General features: G+C 46.3%; 1 protein-coding gene across 11 annotated transcripts in view; it reads left to right on the forward strand.

Annotated features, from left to right (window-relative positions):
• Positions 1-17671, forward strand: part of LOC121869582 (mucin-5AC-like) — a 49642-nt gene extending 31971 nt beyond the window's left edge. The window contains exons 2-4 of one of the 11 annotated variants that reach the window (XM_042371069.1): positions 11425-15430; positions 15551-15610; positions 15731-17671. In XM_042371069.1, coding sequence (XP_042227003.1) covers positions 11425-15430; positions 15551-15610; positions 15731-17553 — 5889 coding nt within the window. In that variant the 3' untranslated portion in view covers positions 17554-17671. Of the gene's footprint in view, positions 1-11424 lie in introns of all 11 variants that reach the window. The other 10 variants (XM_042371079.1, XM_042371089.1, XM_042371098.1 and 7 more) reach the window with 10 other exon arrangements.
• The last annotated feature ends 1752 nt before the right edge of the window (positions 17672-19423 follow it).

Genomic DNA, 19423 nt, shown 5'->3' on the forward strand with positions numbered 1-19423 from the left:
GTAGACAATAAGCATAACACACACCCTCCCTCCCTCCCGCCCTAGCCCCCTCACTCCCTCTCCCCCCCCTTCACTCCCTCTCTCCCCCGCGTGGCATCTCCTAGCATGACGTCCGCACTTTTCCTTCCCCAGATGACACACAACACACTGGGAGAATTAACTGAACTGCTCCGTAATGCTAAAAAGTAAAAGTGCTTCATTGTTTTCTCCTGTTATAATACAACTACGAACTGACTGGCACTTGTAACGTTAGTCGATATGATATACGAGTATATCATGAGTCTATGTACGAGAGGTTCCCCGGTTACCTGTGTACCTATGGAGTGGTGACATTAGTCTTCAAGCCGATTAGTGATACGCACACACACACACACACACACACGCGCGCGCACTCACACATGCACACGCACACATTGAAATTTTCTGAAATTTACCCCAATTATCCAAGAAAAATATTTATGATTTAACTCATATACGGAATGTGTGTTTCACCCGCTATGCCGCAGTGATCCCCAGCCTGTAGTTCGCGGGAGCCATGGCGTTTGCGGAACCGTATTATGGAGCCCGCAAGGGTTTATTAGAAAATTTATAATTATTTTGTGATTTTTTGTAAGAGTGAAATTAATGAAAATATGTAATAACTTGATACAACTGTCGTGTACAGGTCGTGTCTATTTACCCCAGACCGGGCCCAGAGAGAGAGCCAGCCTTCTCACTGGGTTAAATACACACGTCCTGTCCAAGAGTAAATGTAAAAGTATATAACAAGTAACAGTTAGACGTGTAAAACTGCAAATAACTGTACAGTATATATGATATTTTTTCTTGAATGTTGATCCAAAGTTGTGGCGCCCTCCACTATATTTACAATGCTAAATGTGGCCCAGAGCTTCCACAAGGTTGAGACCACTGTCCTATGGTATATAGTTTATACCAGTGGGCGTGGAGGGCAAGAGAGGGGAGGTTAGGATTATCGAATTTCCAGAGTACTTGAAGCGTAATCCCACTAACGCTAACTTAATCTAACCTACCCTAACCCAACTCCCTAGACAGCATTACGGTGTTTAATCATCATGAGAAATAAGCTGGGGTGCCAATCCTTCAATAGATCCGTCTCACTTTGAATTCTGGCCCAAGGAAGACTGAGCAATGCCACGGTGATGCGTAAAGGAGAGGAGGGTGAGGAGCTGCGCGTGCTGCCCCTACCTGAATCTGTCACACGGGAAGTAGATTGTGTTCGCTCTGATGAATATATGACAAGAATTACAGGAACAAATATTACTTCATATTATTGGGAGGAGGATGGGTGAGGGAGGGAGAGGCAGGGGAGGTAGCTGGGTGAGAGGGGTAGAAGCAGCTGGGTGAGGGGGGGGGCGGAGAGGCAGCTGGGTGAGGGAAGAGGAGACCGATAGGGTGAGGATGGATGGGGAGGTGGGCGTGGTGGGTGGTGGCTGAGTGAAGGAGGAGGAAGAGGAGGGATTGAGGCTGGGATAGGGAAAATAGGGTGACTGAGGAGAGGTATGGATGACGCCTGGGGAGGGGGAGGGAGGAGGAAATTAAGGAAGGGGATGGAGGGAACTGGGGGGAGAGGAGGGGAGAGTTGTGTTGCATTCAGGTGATGGTGGACAGAGTAGTAAGGCATCTCCTCGCCTCACAGTACACGGAAGACAACAAACACGATCACCGGTACAGCATCACTGGTACAGTATTACCGGTACAGTATCGCCAGTACAGCAAAGCAGTAAACCGCATCACCAGTACAGCAAAACAGTAAGCACCATCACCAGTACAGCATCACCAGTACAGCAAAGCAGTAAACCAAATCACCTGTACAACCAAACAGCAAACAGCATCACCAGTACAGCAAAACAGCAAACGGTATCACCAGTACAGCAGTCAAGTACGCAAATCACGGTACAGCATCACCAGTACAGCATAACAGTAAACGGTATCACCAGTACAGCATCACCAGTACAGCATAACAGTAAACGGTATCACCAGTACAGCATCACCAGTACAGCATAACAGTAAACGGTATCACCAGTACAGCATCACCAGTACAGCATAACAGTAAACGGTATCACCAGTACAGCATCACCAGTACAGCATAACAGTAAACCATCTCTGACCACACCCCAGAAAATACAAAAGTATTTAGTAAACGCTGCAGCTGCTGAGAATGGAGGAAGGCCGGAGTCACTACCAAGATCAATAGAGAGGAGTTTGAAAAGCTACTGAAGGTACGATATAGTAGGTGTTATAGAACTGTTGTACAAGAACAGGAGAATCGACCCGAAGGAATGTGAGTTCAATATAGAAGGATATGACTCATTTACGGACCTTTCTCAAGCAACTTGCAAGAGGGGGTATGGTTATCTATGCTACGCAAAACCTTAGAGCCAGCCAGGTGAGGGTAGAGGGAGAGGATGTTTTTGAAGAATCAAAGTGGTGTAAAATTAAATTAAAGGGGAGAGACTTACTTAATGAAGTTTATCAAACACAACGATGCTCAACCCTGGCCACCTCCTTGTCATGGTGGACTTTAACTATGGCGACATCGGCTGGAGAAATGAAACCACGCCAAATAACCTTAATAACCCCGCTACTCTTTTTGTAGAAACCCCGAAAGACAATTTTCTGTACCAACATGTTAAAAGTCCGACTTTTTACAAAGGGAGCAAACACCCAGACCACGGGACCTCATCATAACTAACGAGGAGGGTATGGTGGCCAAGCTGGAACATCTAGCCTCCGCTGGCACCAGTCACCACGTAACGTAGTCCTTCAGATTTAACTGTTATTTGGTTCATGACAAAACCAGGCCAAGGTTCAAATATTATAAGGGTAATTACGACAGGATGAGGGAGGTGGTGAGGGGTATCCACTGGCCTGACTCACTAAGATATAAAAACACAGACACTACCCTGAATATCATAGCCAGTAAAGTGAACCATTTGATCGATAAATATATACCCAAGACCAAGCCCAGTGCCTCCAGGAATACAAGGAGACCGCTACACATGAACCATGCGGCGGTCGGCAAAGTTTAAAAAAAAAAAATCGCCACGTGGGTTACGACAAATTATGAGCAGGACAGGAGGATTGCGAGCGAGGTCAAGTCAAACAGACAGGCGTTTTACCGCTAAGCAAAGTCGAAATTAAAAACGTGAGTAGGCGTATCGGACCTGAGGCTTGAAGACGGTAGTTTCGCAGATTCTGACCAGGACAAGCCAGAGGCAACGAATAGTTTCTTTTCCTCGGAATTAGTTAATTTTACCGCCACGCCACCCCGTTAAGTACTGTACTGCAGAGTCCCTCAGGACTCATTTAGTTTAAAACTCAGGTTGAAACACGACGACCCTCTTCAAGGGAAGATGTTGTATAATAATACGGGCGTAATCATCTCCCAGGTGAGGGGGTCGATTTGGCACTTTTTCGGGTTTGTCTTAAGACTATCCTTAAAACCTTTTCAGTTGCCCGTCAGCGTTACATTTACTATTCGTTAGGAGATTGTAGAGTAGCTGCTTTGACAATCTACTGTTGTCCATGCGGGTAACATGGCCAGCCCAACGTAGTTGTTCACGGAAAATTGTAGCCTCGATGCTCCTACAGTTGGTGTCAGCAAGAATACTGGCATTTGTTCACTTGTCTTCCCAGAGAACTCGGAGGATGGAACATAGACTACGTTGGTGCTTTGAGGTGCCTCCTGTATGTGACCCATGTCTCGCTGCCATATAGCAGGGTGGGGAGGACCACTGCTCGATATACGTGCAACTTTGTAGATAATTTCAGCTCCCTATAGCTGAAGACACGGGTACAAAGTCTGCCAAAGGCTTAAGATGCACATCTGATCCGATGTTGAATCTCTTCATTGATGTCGGTGGTGGTGGACAGGTGGGAGCCAAGATACTGAAAGTGGGTAACATTAGAGAGGGTACTACTGTTAAGCTGGATGGATGGTGGAGGTGTGGTTGAACCAGGGGCAGGCTGAAAGAGAATCCGAATTTTGCATACATTCACCTCAAGGCCGAAGTGTACATACGCATCTGTATAGGTGTTCATGATGACCAGTAGGTCGCGTTCAGTGTGAGCAACAAGGGTGAGGTCGTATGCATACTATAATTCAATAATGGAAGCGGCCAGTACCTTTGTTCCTGCCTGGAGTTGTCTTATGTTGAAAAGACCCTTCATCCGGTACTGGATGTTCGACCCCCCCACGCCCTCTGACTAAACTGACACTGGCACGAGTAAGGAAGGCAGCCAAGAAAATGGAAAAGAGAGTTGGTGCTAGTCCACATCCTTGTTTTACCCCCATTTGGATGGGGAAGAACTCAGACTGGGTGCCATTGTGCAGGACACTGTTGGTCATGCCATAGAGTAGTTGCCTCACAATGGCAATGAATTTTGGTGGGCAGCCAAAACGGTTGAGGGTCCACCAATGGTGCTTCCCTGTTGACTGAGTCGAAGGCCTTGGTTAGATCGATGAAGGCCATGTACAGGTCACGAAGCTGTTCTCTGCACTTTTCCTGTATCTGACGGGCAGGAGAGATCATGTCAGTGGTGCCACGTGATGGTCTAAGGCCACATTGAGATTCTAGGAGGAAGTTTTCCGCCTCAGGAAGAAGTCTGTTTAGGAGGACTCAGGCGATAATCTTGCCAGCTATATACAGCAACGAGATCCACGGTAATTGCTATAGTCTGACCGGTCTCCCTTGTTCTTATGAATATTGTTGATGGAGGCGTCTTTAAGAGCTTGGGTGATATCCTCCTTTTCCCAAATATTCTCCAAGAGAGAGTGGAAACGGCTGGTAAGTAGAGGTCCTGCTTTATACACCTCGGCTGGGATTCCATCAGGCCCTGAGGCTTTGTTGTTCTTCTTCTGTTTGATGGCAGTAGCTACCTCATCCAAGGATGGAGGATAGCTGAGGTGGGTCAGCTGCTGGGTAGTCAGCACATCCACATCGGTGTTTTTGTTGGGCAGCGAATAGTAATGCTCTTTCCAGCAATGAAGGATGCCTTCTTCATCTTTAATTAGGGAGTTACCGTTGGATGAGCAGAGGGGGTCTGCGCCATGAGTGATTGGCCTAGAAAATGTTTTGGTGAAATTTAAAATTTGCTCTTCTTGTGTTGATCTGCAATTTTTGCATTTCACATGGTTTATTTTTAAACCAGTCGTTCTTTAGATTGTGTATTTCGTGATGGCCCGCCACTTTCTTCCAGAGGAAGGTATCAACTTTGGTCTGAGACTGAGGGTTGTTCTGCCCTTCATTTAAAGCAGCACCTTTATCATCAACGAGTACATTGATTTCCGGGTCATTTTAATCAAACCAGTCCTGGTGGGATTTGGTTTGTTTGTTGTCGGGTTGTTTATCAGCCCATGTTCAAGTTGCTCTCTGAAACCGTGTGCTACCACTGTATCCTCCAGATGCTAAGTGTTAAAACCTCTTCTGGAGGCTTGTTGCCTTCGCCGTTTTGGGGCAACGTGAAATGAGAGCTTGGCTCTTACGAGCTGATGATCAGTGTTGCAGTGGTATAAGCCACGCATGGCTCGGGTGATGAGGACATCTCGGCGATCTCTTTCTCTGACAATGATGTATTCAATGAGATGCCAGTGTTTGGATCATGGGTCTTGCCACGAACTCTTGAACTTGTCGGACAGCCTAAACAAGGTATTGGTGTTAGTGAGGTTGTGTGCAGCACACATGCTGAGTAGGAGTAGGCCGTTAGGATTACACTTTCCTAGTCCATTTCTCCCTATGATTCCCTGCCAAATGTCAGCATCTTTGACAACTCTGGCATTGAAGTCATCTAGGAGCACAACCTTAGCTTCTCTGGAGATAGAGGTAAGCAGTTTGTCAAGGTCGGCGTAAAACATAAGAACATAAGAACATAAGAAAATAAGGAGTCTGCAATAGGCCGGTTGGCCTGTGCATGGCAGCTCCTGTCGAGAGTTACTACCACTCTCTATCATCCATGAATCTATCCAGCCTCCCTTTGAAACTTTCCAGCGTTCCAGCACTTACTACAAGGTTGCTAAGCTTGTTCCACTCGTCCACCACCCTATTTGTAAACCAGTTCCTTCCTATCTCCCTCCTAAACCGAAACTTATCCAACTTGAATTCGTTGCTCGGATATTATAAGAACTTTATCTATATCACCTTTATGGATTCCTTTCACCCACTTGAATACTTCTATCATATCTCCCCGCACTCTTCGTCTTTCTAGGGAATGCAAATTTAGTTTCTTTAACCTATCCTGATATGGAAGGTTTCTAAGTCCCGGAATCATTTTCGTCATTCTTCGCTGCACCGACTCTAGTGAACTGATATCCATTCTATAATAAGGGCACCAGAACTGAACCGCATAATCGAGGTGCGGCCTGACTAGCGCAATATATAGTTGCAATAAGACCTCTGCACTCCTATTACTTACACTTCTAGATATAAAACCCAATACTCTGTTTGCCTTATTTCGAACATTAACGCACTGTTTTCTAGGCCGTAGGTCCGGGCTTACAAGGACCCCTAGGTCTCTTTCACAAGTCGACTTCTCTAGGTTGATGTTGTTAAGGCTGTATACATTGACAGTATTTGTTCTTCCAATATTAAGTACGCTGCACTTGCTGGTGTTGAATTTCATTTGCCATTTTTCAGACCACCCCTGCAGTTTATTTAGATCCTCCTGCCCTGAATTAATCTGCCGCCCTATTTTGGTGTCATCCGCAAACTTGCTTATGTCACTGCTGATCCCAGTATCTAGATCGTTTATGTAGATTATGAACAAGAGTGGGCCTAGTACTGACCCCTGAGGAACCCCACTGATTACACGGCCCCACTCAGATTTAACACCATCTACGCTGACCCTCTGCGTTCTATCGGTGAGCCATGATTTTATCCTCTGCATCCTGTGTTGGGGCGTATGAAAATGGCATGACGTGAGTGATTCAGTGGGACTCGGAGAGTCATGAGGCGCTCGTTGACCCGAACAGGCATTTCAGTTAGCCTATGTAGGATGTATTGGCGGATGGCAAAGCCAACTCCATAAATGCAGTTTCTCTCCGCAGCAGGCTTACCCTTCCACAAGAAGGTATAGCCAGACCCCCTATCTGTGAGCTGCCATGCACAGGCCAACCGGCCTATTGCAGACTCCTTGTTTTCTTATGTTCTTAAGAGAGGGGATTCGATAGGGGGCAGATAAGAGGGTAAGCTAGGTGAGGTGGATGGTTAAGGTGCTAATGGACACAAGAAGATCAAAGGGAAAGTCCGCTGTCATGGCCACTGCCGCCTGACCTGACCTGACGTCATCTCACCTCATCTCACGAGACCTGAAGGTATGTGACCGCGTGGTGTCTCCCTCCACCCACACCATACCCTTCACGGCTACGACCATACCATATATTATTAGGTTGCCACAGACATTAAAACTCTTTGTTTGAGGCAAGTAGCGAGTAACGATTTGTGTTTTGTGTTTTTTTTCAATTGCAATGGAATAAAAGTATTAGAAATCCATACTTAAGTAAAAGTACTAAAACACATATGTTTGGTTTAATTTGTTTGGGTGCGTGAAGCCGGTGTAGAAATAACTTACCAGCCGCCTAAAACAATTACCAATCAACTTAATTTACATGAGTCAGGTTAGGATCATTAAATTAGATTAGATTCTCATGAATCTGGTCGTTTTCTCACTCGTTCCAACGTTTTCTCTGTCCCTGATCACACAGCCAATACAGTACTATGCATGACAGAACGTTTGAGCAGTACACAAACAATACCTCTCGATCATTTTGACAACTGACAACTTAAGGAATATTTATCTATATTTATCAACAACTTCATTAATGATCCTGATGGTATAACAACCGGAAATAAAGAACTAAAACAGCAAGATTCACTTTCATAAATTGTTTACACTGAAAATTGTGATAAAGAAGCCATAAATAATTTTCTTGCGATATTTCACAGACCTCTTAAGAGTCATGGTGAATCGTTGCTACGCCAAATTATGAATCCAGTGAAGATGCATTCTATTATGGCGAAGATTCACATGAACGTTCAAGGTTATAACGTGGCGCTCTTTTCTGCAATTATTTTTAATTATCATTTACGGTATTTTGTTACAGTAGTATACCATGAACCTAATGGTTAATATCAACTGACTCAGTACCTCAGTAGACGAGTCTTTCTGCACTGGTGCCTCAACTCACGTCACCGCGGTTGCTGGAGGATAGGTTTTTTTCACACTACATTTTTCCAACATTCACGGCATGGGATCCAATTTTTCATCTGTGGAGTATCATCTATCAACCTCTTTCCCCGACCTCTTACTACTATCTGAACTTCAACTGACCAAAACAGCTTCACCCAAACCTTTTCAAGTCTCCAACTACAACCTTTATACTTCTTTCCGTTCTAAGGGAGGTGTATGCGCCTACTGTAACTCACGTACACCTATAGCTCGACTCACGGACCTTGAAACTTCTCTTTACGGTGCCATCTGGCTAAAAATATCTCTACCAACTATGACTACATTTCTTTGTTTCCTACAGTATACTATTCTCCAACGCTACCAACTATTTGGAATTCTTTGACTATCTCACTTCTTGCCACGAGTCGTTGCTTTCCACACACCCCAACACCGAGATCCTCTAGCCAGGGGATTTCAATGTACATCACAGAGAGTGGCTTGGCTCTGCAAGGGATGACCCAGGTGGAGCTGAGGCACTCTCTTTTTCTTACTTAATGATCTGGAACACATAATTAAACACACTACACGTGTTCCTTATCGTCAATATCAACTTACTTACATTCTTGATCTTTGTTTTACCTCTAACCCCTCACACTATTCATACTAAATTTCTGTTCCTTTAGGGTCTTCTGATCACAATCTTATTTCTATTAAATCAAACTGGGCACGACCACCTACCCCCCCCCCTCTAAACGCCAATTATGGCACTATCGGAGGGCAAACCGGCAATCCTTGAGAGAATTCTTCTATGACTTTCCCTGGGATGGATGTGCTGACAGCATTGCTGGGGTTATACAGGGTGGTATGAGTGCATTTATCCAATCTTCAACCAAAACTTTCACTTTACACTCATGGTTTGATCGCTCCTGTTCTCTTGTTTGCAGGGAGAGAGATAGGGAGTATCAAGTTACGAAACTATCTCCTTCTCCTGTTACCCACTCCTCTTTCATTACTTCTAGGAATCGTTGTAAGGCTATTCTTCGTAGGGCCAAGAGGAATTTTATAGAAAGAAAGACCGCTGTCCTGACTAATTCTTCTTCTAGTAAATCCTTCTGGTCCTTAACCAAAAACATCTGTAATAACTTCTGCACTCCTTCTTTTCCGACCTGATAACTCTAGCGCCAACTCTCCCCCTGACAAAGCCAATCTCTTTGGCACTTTATTCTCCTCTAACTCCACCTGAGACGATTCCAACTCTATCCATCCTACCACTGCTTCTCCTACTGAACCTATGCACTTTCCTATAATCTCCACTCGTAGGGTTGCTGGTGTGTTATCCAGGTTGGATGTGAGTAAGGCGCATGGACCGGACGGAATAACCCCTCGTGTTCTGAGGGAGTGTGCTGAAGTTCTGGCCCCTGTGCTTGCTCGCCTCCTTCGCCTTTTACCTTAAGACCCAAACTTTTCCTCCTTCTTGGAAGCATGCCTTGGTTCAGCCCATCCCGAAGAAGTGTGACCATTCCAATCCCTCTAACTATCGCCCCATTGCCCTAACTTCACCCCTCTCTAAGATTTTCGAAACTATCTTAAATGTCCATTTTCTCCGTCACCGTAAACGCCTTTCTCTTTTGTCGGATCACCAGTTTGGTCATCCTCTCTTAGGGATTATGGGGAAACTTTTATCGTTGCCCTCGTGGCATTTGACAGGGTATGGCACAAGTCTTTGTTTGTAAACTTCTTTCTTATGGTTTCTCTCCTCCACTTTGTTTTCTCATCTCTAGCTTCCTTGAGAACTGATCCATGGCAGTTGTTGTCGAGGGATCGATCTCTCGCTCTTTCTCTACCAATAGTGGTGTCCCACAGGGTTCTGTTCTTTCACCTACTCTCTTCCTTCTTTTTATCAATGATTTACTTCACACTACGACTAATTCTATCCATTCTTATGCTGATGATTCTACTCTTCACTCTTCCTCACATTTTCCCTTCCCCCTAATTCTCAAACTAGATCTGTTTCTAGAGCTGATACCATTTCATCTATCAATGTGGATCTGTGCAGCATTCCGAATGGGGAGGTAGAAAATTGGTTAAATTCAATAGTAATAAAACTCACTGTTTACCAATTACACTTTCTAAATCAGATAATCTTCCACCAATCACATTTCAGGACGCAATCATTCTGCCAAATTTTCAAATAGATATGCTAGACCTCACCATTTCCTCTAACATGTCATGGAAGCCACACATCCACAACATTGCTAAAGCTGCCTCCCGAAAGCTGGAAATGCTGCACAGATGCCGTAACTACTTCACCCCTGAGCAGTTGCTTCAGGTATATAAGGGATTCATTCGTCCTAACTTGGAGTACTGTTCTCATATCTGGGGTGGTTCTTCTTCTGTCCAACTGTTAGATAGGGTGGAATCAAAGACATTTCGTCTTATTAACTCTCCTCATATAGTTGATAATCTCTCTTCCCTTTCTCTTCGCCGCAATGTTGCTTCACTCTCTCTCTCTTTTACAGGTACTTTAACGGGCAATGTTCGGTGGATTTGGCATCCTGTGTACCGTCGGCAAGACCGTGGGCTCGTAACACTCGTCTTGCTCGCGGTGCCCACCGTTTCTGTGTGGATGTCGGTTTCACAAGAATAACCCTTTATAGTACATCCTTCTTTCCTCACACAGCCAAACTGTGGAATGTTCTGCCTTCTCCTGTGTTTCCATACTCAAACAATCTCTCTCACTTCAAAAAGATGGTTTTCCAGCATCTTCGTGGTCTAGATTAATACAGTCTTTTCTCTTCTATTCTTAATTTCTTTTTACTCTTATTTTTTCGCCCCCTAGGCCCCATTGTGAGTCAATGACCTGTGCCCGGGTGGGTTATTCCCCGCAAAAAAGAAAAAAAAATCTGGGAACACTGCCTGGTGCGTTTGGTGCAAGACTCCTTGTGTGGACCAGCATCTTGCTAAGGTGGTGCAGATAACCCACTAGCTGCTGAATAAGATAATCAGCACTTGCCCGTTTACCCAACATTATTATTATTATTATTATTATTATTATTATTAATATTATTATAGTTATCATTATTATTGTTGCTGTTGTTGGTGTTATAAATATCCATAGTTAGCACTGAACGACGTGCAGTATGAAAGGTATACTGTATAGCAAACAACTAAGAAAAACACAATAATATATATATATACAATTCTGGTAAGCAAACATTAATTCTTTATGTACTGTTGCAGGTGGCGGCGATATCCTGCATGACAATCCTTCTCCTACTAGGATCATGGGTGGAGGGGGAGGAGGACCTACCTAGCGATGACGTTCTCCAAGCTGTCAAGCTCCTGCAGGGAGCGTCAGGACAGCGAAGAAGCGTCACTAGAGGCAGAGAAGGGTCGTCAGATGTGGAGGAGGAAGAAGACTCCTTAATTCAGAATGTTTTACAGGATTTTGCTAAGATCAGAGACACTGGCGACGACAGAGAGCGTCCACAGAGCGCCAAGCCTTCGATGCCGCCCCAGTCCACGCTACGGGTTCTTGACGTGAGGGTTGACGCCTCCAGTAACTCTATCCCCATGGAGAAGCTAGTAGGGGCTGACACCTCCAGGAACCTTCGTCGCCAGACAGCTTCATCAAGTTTCTCCCAGAGGACGGGCGTCGCTCCTGGGGAAGAAGAGCAGATCTCCACCACGTTTAAGAAGGGTCGTCTAGGGCGTGTCCGGGTGGTGACAATCAAGAGACCTCTGGGGCAAGTTGAGGCCAGGGAGGAAGCGCACGAAGATTACGACCTGTCGCTGTTTGACCCTAACAACGTGTATTCTTTTGTTGACTGGGGGAAGCGTTTGGACCATCACAAGACCGAGGATGACACTGCGGCGTCTGGTAGCGCAAAGGCCAAGTCAACGAGGACGCCACAGAGGAGACCCACAACTCTGGCGCCCGCTACTCTGGCTGCTATACCAGGCGCCGTCACTCCCAGCACACCAGGTGGCACCAGCCGGCCGCGCTTTACTCCAACAAGACAACGTGGAACAAATAACAAAATAAGTGTGGCATCCACCACCAGACCACGTGTTCCTGCCAGGGATAGATCAGGTTTTACAACCAGACCACATTTCAAGTCTGTCCCGAGGACGCGTGTTACACAGCAAGTCACGCCCACTGCCGTACGCACAAGACCTCGTGTGACCTCTGATAAATCAAGAGGTACCTCCACAGCCACCAGCACTACTAACTCTGCAGAAAAGTTCGGTGACGAAGACGACGATGTCCCATTCAACGCCCTGGAAGACATACCGCGAGTATCATCAAAAATCTCCGATGAGTATCCCGATTACGACAATGACTCCCAACCACCAAGAGCCCCGACAGGTCTTCTACGCCCCAGACTAACACAACAAGGTTCTCCAAGACCTACACAGTCCCGTTTGCTTACTCCGGTCACCTCCAACTTTTTAAGACCTCGTCCAGTCACTTTCCCATTTACCTCAGTAGCTCCACTTACTCCCAGTTCCCCGAGTCTGGTGAACTCGCCCTCACCAGCACCTCCCCGGGTACCCGTGAGAGGCGTGACGACACCCTCAAACTCGCCGTTCAGCTCCTCCTTCTCCACCTTCTCATTCAACCGATTACCGGATACCCAGAGCACCCACGCCCCTGCTAGTGTCTCGCCCACGCATTCTGGTACATCGTTCTTCACCTCTCCACGTCCTCCAGTAACCAGCTCTTTCTCCCCTCTCCGGATCACCTCTCCTGGCCCCTTCCCCTTCACCTCCCCACGATCATCATTCTTCAACTCGCCCAGACCAGCACAGTTCCCGTCGTCGACCTCAGTGTCACTTGAGTCTCCGAACACCGCTTCCTTCACCACCCCGAGCACGCCCTTATTCACCACCCCGAGCCCCCTCCTCTTCAACAATCCCTCCTTGACAGGTTTCACTCCTTCTGATCCATCGCAGTTCACATCTAGCCCATCACGGCCCACATCAGCCACCCCGACACAATTCGGTTTCCGTCATTCACAATTTCCTTCTCCCAATCCAGTCCAGTTTAGCTCTCCTGTCCCGTTCCAGGTTACGTCTCTTAGCCCGACCCAGTTCAGTTCTCTTCCATCCCAGTCTACCTCTCCACGTTCATTCCAGTCTACCTCTCCACGTTCATTCCAGTCTACCTCTCCACGTTCATTCCAGTCTACCTCTCCACGTTCATTCCAGTCTACCTCTCCACGTTCATTCCAGTCTACCTCTCCACGTTCATTCCAGTCTACCTCTCCACCATCATTCCAGTCTACCTCTCCACGTTCATTCCAGCCTACCTCTCAACAATCATTCCAGTCTACCTCTCCTCGTCCATTCCAGATTACTTCTCCCAGCCCAAACCAGTTTTCTTCTCCTGGTCCATCCAGGTTTTCCACCTCCCGACCCACACTGTTCACCAACTCTCACAGCCCCTTCCTCGACCCTGTGACCACTCCCCATCCTTCCTTCGTGTCGTCCTCGGCGCCGACCTTCCTGCCTTCAAGTCGTCCAGGAGGTCAACCATTCACAAACATCAACACCCAGAAGCCTCCCCACACTGGCTTTTCCCTGGAATCCTTCAACCCAGGATCCCCCTTTTTCAATTCGCTGAAGCTAGGAGTGCCAAGTCAGTCAGTCGAAAGAAACCAAGGCAGTCACCGGTCAACCAATAGTCAAGAAGTTGACCGCCAGAGAGGCCGGTCTCAAACATCAAAGGCGTTGGTTTCTCCACCAGGTCAAGTGTTTTCGACACGACGGCCACCACAAGTCGTCCCGTCACCTCCTCCTCCAACCCTCCCTCCACTGCCCATTCTGTCGCGTCCCTCCTCCTCCTCCCCCTCACAGAGGGGCTTCTCGTCTTCTCCCGCAGTGTTCAGCAGGCCAACACTACCCAGGTTCTCCACGACCCCCACCCCGTCAAGTAGCCCCTTCACTCCCTCCCACACCACGTTCAACTTCAGGCCGCTGTCATCGACCACCACCACGTTCCCTCCTTCATTTGCTTCTATTACTACCAACCCCACCTCCCAGTCTTCGGTCTCACCCACACATTTTACTGTCAATCGTAACAATAACAATATACAGGGCGCAAGAGGTCAACCCAACGAGCCTCGTCCTACTACTTTCTCTCCTCCTCGACGGGTAGTTCCTGGCAACACCTTCCAGTTTCTGATGCATCATAACGACCATAACACAGATATACTCCGCAACGGCGTGACGTCTACACCTCAACCAACAACCACCCTAACTTCTCCCCCCTTCTTCCGCTTCTTCTCCACGACCAGAGCCACCCGCACACCCTCCACACTCCGGGCCATCTCTCAGCCAACCCAGCCTGTCACTTCCACCGAACCACCTGGCGTCAATTCCTTCCAGAGCTTCCGTGTTCCAGTACCGATAACATCCTCCTCCCTGCCATCAACTCAGCCAAACCCCAACACTTTCCAAAACACTTTCCAAAGTTCCCGGATTTCCTCAACGCCGAAGACCTTAGCTTCCGTGAGAGCCTCACCACCCAGCACCACCTTCCAGAATTCCGTAAATCGAGGCACTTCAGATCCGAGGCAATCAATAGGGAACAACTTCGTCGGCCACGTCACCAATTCCCCCACCCTGACCCCCCTTCCCCCAAGGACCACCACCACCTCTCCTTTCTTCGCAGCATTTGGTCGCCTTCAGACCAGTGCACCTGGAGACAAGTTCACTAACACTTTTGACGGAGGTAATACTCAGACTAACACTTTCCGCTCATCTAACCCTGAGAATAGTACTCTTAATGCAGGTAATGTTCACAAGGTAGCATTTAACACAGGTAACTCCCAGACCGGTACTTTTAACACAGGTAACTCCCAGACCGGTACTTTTAACACAGGTAACTCCCAGACCAGTAATTTAAACACAGGTAACTCCCAGACCGGTAATTTTAACACAGGTAACTCCCAGACCAGTAATTTTAACACAGGTAACTCCCAGACCAGTACTTTCATCACAGGTAACTCCAAGACCGGTACTTTCATCACAGGTAACTCCCGGACCAACAAATTCAATTCAGGTAACTCCCAGACCAGTAATTTTAACACAGGTAACTCCCAGACCGGCAATTTTAACACAGGTAACTCCCGGACCAACAAATTCAATTCAGGTAACTCCCAGACCAGTAATTTTAACACAGGTAACTCCCAGACCAACAAATTCAATTCAGGTAACTCCCAGACCAGAAATTTTAACACAGGTAACGCCCAGACCAGCAATTTTAACACAGGTAACTCCCAGACCAACAAATTCAATTCAGGTAACTCCCAGACCGGTAATTTTAACACAGGTAACTCCCAGACCAACAAATTCAATTCAGGTAACTCCCAGACCAACAAATTCAATTCAGGTAACTCCCAGACCAGTAATTTTAACACAGGTAACTCCCAGACCCGTACTTTCACCACAGGTAACTCCCAAACCGGCAATTTTAACACCGGTAACCCCCAGACCAACGAATTCAATTCAGGTAACTCCCAGACCAGAAATTTTAACACAGGTAACTCCCAGACCAACAAATTCAATTCAGGTAACTCCCAGACCAGTAATTTTAACACAGGTAACGCCCAGACCAGCAATTTTAACACAGGTAATTCCCAGACCAACAAATTCAATTCAGTTAACTCCCAGACCAGTAATTTTAACACAGGTAACTCCCAGACCAACAAATTTAATTCAGGTAACTCCAAAACCAGTAAGTTTGACACAGGTAACTCCCAGACCAACAAATTCAATTCAGGTAACTCCCAATCTAGTAATTTTAACACAGGTAACTCCCAGACCAACAAATTCAATTCAGGTAACTCCCAGACCAGAAATTTTAACACAGGTAGCTCCCAGACCAACAAATTCAATTCAGGTAACTCCCAAACCAGTAATTTTAACACAGGTAACTCCCAGACCAACAAATTCAATTCAGGTAACTCCCAGACCAGAAATTTTAACACAGGTAACTCCCAGACACCCACTTTCATCACAGGTGACATTCAATCAAGTACTTTTAAAGCAGGTAACGCTCAGAATAGTAACCTAAACACAGGTGACGTTCAGACCATTGTTAAAATTGATAATAATCAGAGTAGCAACAGAGGAAGTAACACACATAGTAACGCTGACAGAGGAGATAACATACAGAGCAGTAACGCTAACAGAGGAGGCAACTTACAGAACAGTAATGCTAACACCAACAGGGGTCTCACCGTTAATCGAGGCAGTGTCCGTTTCAGCACCACTAACAGAGGCCTCCCTGAAAATAGTGACCCAAATAATGTTCAATTTAGCAGTAATAATATTGTTCAAATTAAGAGTATTAACAGTGATAATGTTCAAAATATCAACGGTAACAGGAACAATATTCAAACTGGTATTCGTAACAATGTTAATGTGGTGAATGTTGGTGTGACGAATGTTGAGGGAGGAAGGGAGGGAGGTGAGCGGCGGGGCCCCTTCAGGGAACTGCCCTCACCTCCTGTCATCATACATGGCGGGTTCGTCCCCATGACCCCTCCTACCACTACCACCACCACCACTGCCAGACCTGCTAACCCCTCCTTCTCCCTCACCCCTCCAACAGCGTCGGCCTTTGGTCTCAGGGCGGCACCTCCCATACTCGCCACAACCCTGACTCCCTCACTTCCACGACCCACCACCCCACGACGACATATCTTCAAGGCATCGACTACTCGTCTGACCACGACCCCAGCGCCTGACACATTCAGACCCACCACCACGACCCCACCTCGAGTCACGACTTTCAGAGGACCTTTCCCCTCCCAAACCTTCACGACCTCTTCCCCACTTTCTACCACTCGCTTGTATAATTTCGTAAACAATATCAGCCCCGTCAGAAGGCAGTCATCTAGTTTCACTACCACTCCCAGCCCAAACACTCGCCCCCAGACCACTTTAAAATCCATCACCAGAGGACCGTCTACAAGCAGGTTTAACTTCAGTCCCTCAACTACTCCACGACCTGTCAGTTCCCAGCGTGTGGTGACGACGAGATCGCCACCAGTAACTTCCCCTAAACCCAACAGAGTCTTGTCTTCCACGATTCAGCCACAGTTCAAAAGCGTCCGAGCCACCCGGCAGCCCTCCAGAACACCCTCATTCTCCGTCAACAACGTTGCAAAACAGCTGTTGAAGCCCTTCACGACGTCACGGCCGTCGCCAGGGGGCAAAACTTCCAGCATCTCGCAGGCAGGACAGACCAACAACAGCGAAACTATACCCCGGTCATTCCAGCCTCTGGCGCCCATCAGCGGGAAGTCGTTCATCTTCGTACGGAACGGCAACAACGAGTACCGTGTGGTGTGGGACTAGCGTGGAGGACGGCGGCCTCCAGTACTCCACCGGGGAGGCCAGGCACCCCAGGACCTGCTGCTGCACACCACCAACTTCCTTCACTGCCGAGGACCTTCTTCCCTCTTGTCTATTTTACATTCAGGACCTTCTTCCCTCTTGTCTATTTTACATTCAGTCTCGATGTTCTTTAGTGTCTAGTCAAGTGATGCTGGAAGTGGAACAGCTAATATTATATTTTTATTATTCTAATGTATTCGGTGGCACTGTTTGACACAGTGTCTGCCTCGTGTTAGACTAGTCTCTGTTTGTAAATACGGCTATTACAATGTATATTTTATATTAAATAAAACAGCGAAACTTATAATAATCCTTAGTTTCTTCAGTGTGTACATACTCCCCCACACTGTGGCCTTGATGGTCGGTGGTCAGGACTCGCGGAGAGGGACGCCCAAGCAGGAGAAATAGTGCCAGAAATTCTTTGTATATAAGCGGCCTTCCTTAGTCTTACAAGAACCTTCCACTACGTGTGAGATTTTACGAAACCATTATATTAATTGATCATTAGTTCACGCCCAGGACACCCCTAGTCGACCAGCTATGACTGGATACCTACTGAACAAGTGTGGAAGTGACGGTCGATTTACTTTCATGTGTGTGTGTGTGTGTGTGTGTGTGTGTGTGTGTGTGTGTGTGTTCGTCAGCTCGTATGTCAGTCAGTCAAGAAGTCATTTAGAATGAGGAGAGAAAATATCCAAAATAAGTGAGATGACCAAAGATAATTTTGTTGGGCTCAACTCGCTCTGCACTGTGTCAGAGTCCCCTTAATGGACCCCCTTCACTTATTACTACTGTTGATGGTGAAGATCATGTACTGTACACCCTCACAATATGCCCTGCTCACCACACAATGGCTGATACTTATCCTTAACACGACAGTAAAGTACGAGTAGTTATTAAACAAGGTGTATCTAGTAATTTAGGTTTCTGTATAATAGTTTAATCTCTCAATGAAAACACATTTATACTGGTTGGTTTCGCCGACAATTTTTATTTCTTTAGTTTCGAGTGAATTTTAAATTTCCTTTTCCATATACTTACATTTCCTTCAGGTGGGTATGTCTGAGAGTTTATACTTACGTAATGTCATCTTTCCCTTCACTTACTCAACTGGTAATTACTCTGCCACCACTCACTGTGTTTCACACATTAAACCTGGCTTCAGTAGTACACCTCTTAATTATACAATTGGTAGCTGGCAGAGAGGTCAAGACACGTGAATTCTAGAGATTTCCTGATAATCAAATCATATTGGAAGGAATGAAGGGTGATACACAGATTACAATTAATTACTCTATTAAAATAAGTATTGTTGCCTTTTAACTTGAAATATCTTTACCAGTTAAAGGAACTCCCACATGGGTTCGATCAATACTGATTAAACACTTCTTTAATACGTGTACAAAAATAAATACCACAAGGCCTTAATTTGTAATTAGCATAATAAACACCTTCACTTAACACTCATAAAACTTTTTCGTTAAAAATATCAGCACGGTGGTAATACTTCACTACTGCTACCCAGGCATATAGTGGTAATTTCAAGCACCTTCAAGTAACATTTATATCCAGTACAGGCAACATCTGTACTAACTTCAGTACAGTGCCCAGTACAGGCAACATCTGTACTAACATCAGTACTGCATACCAGCTGGCTGTATTGGACGATGTCGTTAATTAGGCAGGATTAAACTGTACAAGCCCGCACCCTGTGAACTCGGCCCCAAGCTCCCTCGCCGTGTGTCGGTCTACAACCGACCCCTAACAGCGATCTTCATTTGTTGTGGAGACACCAGTGTTATACCCTGGGGCACTCTTTACAGTTATATGG

Source organism: Homarus americanus, unplaced genomic scaffold (assembly GCF_018991925.1).
Source record: "Homarus americanus isolate GMGI-L3 unplaced genomic scaffold, GMGI_Hamer_2.0 scaffold32583, whole genome shotgun sequence".
Taxonomy (NCBI): domain Eukaryota; kingdom Metazoa; phylum Arthropoda; class Malacostraca; order Decapoda; family Nephropidae; genus Homarus; species Homarus americanus.